This window comes from Sinocyclocheilus anshuiensis, unplaced genomic scaffold, assembly GCF_001515605.1.
Source record: "Sinocyclocheilus anshuiensis isolate Anshui unplaced genomic scaffold, SAMN03320099.WGS_v1.1 scaffold106, whole genome shotgun sequence".
NCBI lineage: Eukaryota > Metazoa > Chordata > Actinopteri > Cypriniformes > Cyprinidae > Sinocyclocheilus > Sinocyclocheilus anshuiensis.
Genome location: NW_015542347.1, coordinates 1,856,704 through 1,860,420, shown reverse-complemented (window position 1 = coordinate 1,860,420; position 3,717 = coordinate 1,856,704). Strand labels below are relative to the sequence as shown.

Sequence of the window (3,717 nt, the reverse complement as noted above, 5' to 3'; positions counted from 1 at the left end):
AGAGATACCCGGAATTTATACTGTAGGAATGGTCATTTAATGAAACTCAAATGTAAATATTCTAATATTTTGAGATGCTGGATTTTTGACTTTCATGATCTGTAAGCCGTAATCATCAAAATTAAAACAAACAAAGAAGCAAACAAAACACTTTTTAAATGGTTTACTTTAAATGTAATGAATCTAGAATATATGAAAGTTTCACTTTTTGAAATAAGTTACAAAAAAAAAAAAAATGTTCACAATATTCAAATTTTTTGAGATGCACACAAAATCACCTTTGAATGTGAAGAAATTTCAGACCATCAATGAAATTTAGGAAAATACGACAAGGCAGATGATGTCTATTACAACAAAGAATTTTGCAGACTGTTTTGAATAGTGGAAGAGATGCTGGGAGAACTGTGAGTTCCCAAGGTGCCTAATTTGAAGGGGGCTAATGTCTCTATTTTTACATATTACTTATACTTACTTTTTACATATTGCATACATATTATTACATTTGTTACAGTTATTATGAATATATAATAAATATTATATATAATAATATAAATAGTCTTTGAGAGTTGTATTTCAGAGTTTTCTGTTTGATTTGTGACTGTTCACTTGACATTTCTACAGAGATCATGAGGTCTAATGGGTTTTGCCTGGCAAACACAGAGACCATTGTGTTTGATGAGAGCATTCCACTGGACAAAGAGAGACCCTCCTCCACTGACTCAGCCCAGCACTCGTAAGTGTCCGACATTGCCTCTGTCATCCCTGTCCAAGTCTCAGAGTACATAACAATAAAGGAAATGTATATTGATAATGATAAAGCTTTGTTGTCAGAGAGCCCCGATTACATTCATTTTTACATAAGCCATTGACAACATTCATGTAGTAATGTTTTCCTTGAGTGCATAGTAGTCTGTCACACACAGGAAGGGGTACTTCCTTCCCTGGGTGAGAAGGAAGCTCTGGAATGAAACCCTCCCTATTAGATGTTTGATGAAATTACTCCCACACTAATACATGATTTACACAGTTCCTCCTTCCATCTCAAACAGTGTTGACTAATACATAATGTGAAGTCGTCATCATCAAGATTTTTATTTCGGTCCTCCTACACAATTTCATAATAATTAAACAATATTTTTACAATTTTATAAAAAAGATTTAGACTGAAGTGGTTTTAAAGCTTGTAGTTTGAAGGTGTTAAGTTGAAATTTGAGTAAACAATAGTAGAGATAGATGGTTACTAGGATTTTGCTATACCCTGACCAAAAAGTAGTATACTTCAAGTTTATTTTAGTAAGTATACTTAAGTAAAGTTCAAGTATATTTTTAAGTAAACTTTATGTAGTAAGTATACAAATATCAGTGTACTAGTAGTATACTTGTAAGTGTACTATTTCAATACTCCTTGGGACTAAATTGGCCCACGTTCTAGTATATAAAAGTACACTTTTAAGTATAACAGTAGTAAACTTTGAGTACACAACTAGTTTACATCAAAATGTTTAGTTTGTACTGCAACTATACTAAAAGTGAACTTATAGGTATATTGATAGTTTACTAATTAAATACTTGTAGTAGCATTTTTAGTACACTTTGAAGTATAGTCTCAGTAAACTAGTTTAGTAGTTTTATACTACAAGTATACTCGTACGTTTTATCTAAGTATACTACTATGTCCCTATTTAGGTATTAATTTGTATATTTTGTTATATGAATATCTGAACATACAAAACATCAAAAGAAAGAACAGGGTATCTGCTTGTAAACAAAAACATTTTATTCTATCTTCATGCATTCTTTTTTAACACTTGAATGTGGATATGTTTCATAAATAAAAAATAAAGAAATAAACAACATTTTGAACAAAAAGCTGAAAAAAGACTATGAATTGGATTCAGAATGATAATCAAAATGTAGATAGAGTCGATCAACACCCCAAAGCTTCACAGTCAGTATTACCTCTTCATTGGTCGACATTTTATTCTGTAATGTTACATAGTTTTGATGCTGTTTTATGTCTGATGATCGTGCTAGATTACATGTGGGAGCATCTGTTGTTTCGGTTTCTTCTTCACTTGTGTTTTTTGGAAATTCTGTACAGAAGATGTGTACTAGCGCCCCCTACAGTATAACAATAAAAACACGGATTCTAGGAACACAAGTATAGCTCAAATATATTTAGACTTTTTCTAAGTATGTCAAGTATACTTAAATGTCATTTTAAGTATATTTCTGAGAAGTACAGAAAGCCCATTTCTGAGAAGTACATAAAAAGTAGACTAAAAGTATACTTTCCTATTTTTAGTTTAAAAGAAGTATACTAATAGCACACTTGAATAAACTTCTTTTTCGTAAGGGTAGTGTTGCTTTGCAGTTGCTTGGATAATCAGGGTGGTGGCTAAGGTGTTGCTATTCGGTTGCTAAGGTACTTTGGGTAGTTGCTAGGGTGTTGCTATGCAGTTGCTAGGGTATTCGGGTGGTTGCTAGGGTGTTGCTATGCTGTTGCTAGTGTACTTGGGGTGGTTACTAAGGTGATTGTTAGGGAACCCGGAGTGGTTGCTAAGGTGTTGCTATGCAGTTGCTAGGGCACTTGGGGTGATTGCTAGGGTTTTGCTGTGAAGTAACTAGGGTACTTAGATTGGTTGGATTACGGTCACTAAGCATGTTGTTAGCGTGATTTAGCACAAAACCAGCTGATTTAACAAAAGGAACCAGTTAAAATTCAGCCAAAACCAGCTGATTTAGCAAAAAATAAAAAATAAAACAGCTAAAAACATCTAAAACCAGATAAAACCAGCTGATTTAGCAAAACAACAGCTAAACACCAGCTGATTTAGCAAACACTTAGGTAAAAATAAAAAATAAAAATAAAATAGATAGATAGATAGATAGAGAAAAAGGGCGACGGTGTAGGAAAACTTCAACAACCATAATGCACTCGGCTCTGTTAGCCGATCCATGAGCGTGGATACAAAAATGTGTACGATCGATCTGTAGTTTTAACAAAAAAAGGTTTAATCTTGGTAACATGGAAAAATAATACACATTGTTTTAGTGACAATGTAACAATTAAGGCTGGTTGAAAATCTTTTAACCTTCCCATTAAGAAAATTTCTTAAGACCTTTATATGAAATAAATAAATAAATAATAAGTAAGTAAATAAATAAATAAACCCTACGTTTCCCTAAGTTTATTGACTCTTTCTAATTTCAGACAGCCTCTGAATAGATTTTGGAAGTAAATTGTTATGCTTATACATTATCTATGAAATTTTGAAATAAATCAGATCATCACATTTTAAAGGTGCCATAGAATGGAAAACTGTATTTACCTTGGCATAGTTGAATAATAACAGTTCTGTACATAGAAATGACATACCGTGAGCCTCAAACACCATTGTTTCCTCCTCCTTATGTAAATCTCATGCATGCAAAAAAACACTGAAAAATAGGCGAATCAGTGATGTTACAGTCGGGATCACTAATAGTTACGCCCCCAATATTTGCATATACCCGCCCATGTTCTATGCCAGCCGCCAGCCGAACCTGCACAGCCAAATGATCAGAAGTTCTGCAGGTATTGTGAAGAAACAAGCGAGGATAATAGCGAAAATGGCAGATCATGGAAATAAATGTTATGTTCCAGGCTGTGCAGGGGATGTGATGTGCAGAGATGGGTGGGTGTCTGTATTCAGAAAGGCACGGAAAACAAATAAC

The 3,717-nt window shown here is 33.4% G+C and overlaps 1 protein-coding gene across 1 annotated transcript in view; it reads left to right on the top strand.

Moving 5' to 3' along the window:
- Positions 1 to 3,717, top strand: part of LOC107691452 (PX domain-containing protein 1-like) — a gene marked incomplete at its 5' end in the record, with an annotated part of 9,790 nt that overhangs the window by 3,617 nt on the left and 2,456 nt on the right. The window contains one exon of the mRNA XM_016490044.1: positions 622 to 733. Within this exon, the coding sequence (XP_016345530.1) occupies positions 622 to 733 (112 nt within the window). The remainder of the gene's footprint in view (positions 1 to 621; positions 734 to 3,717) is intronic.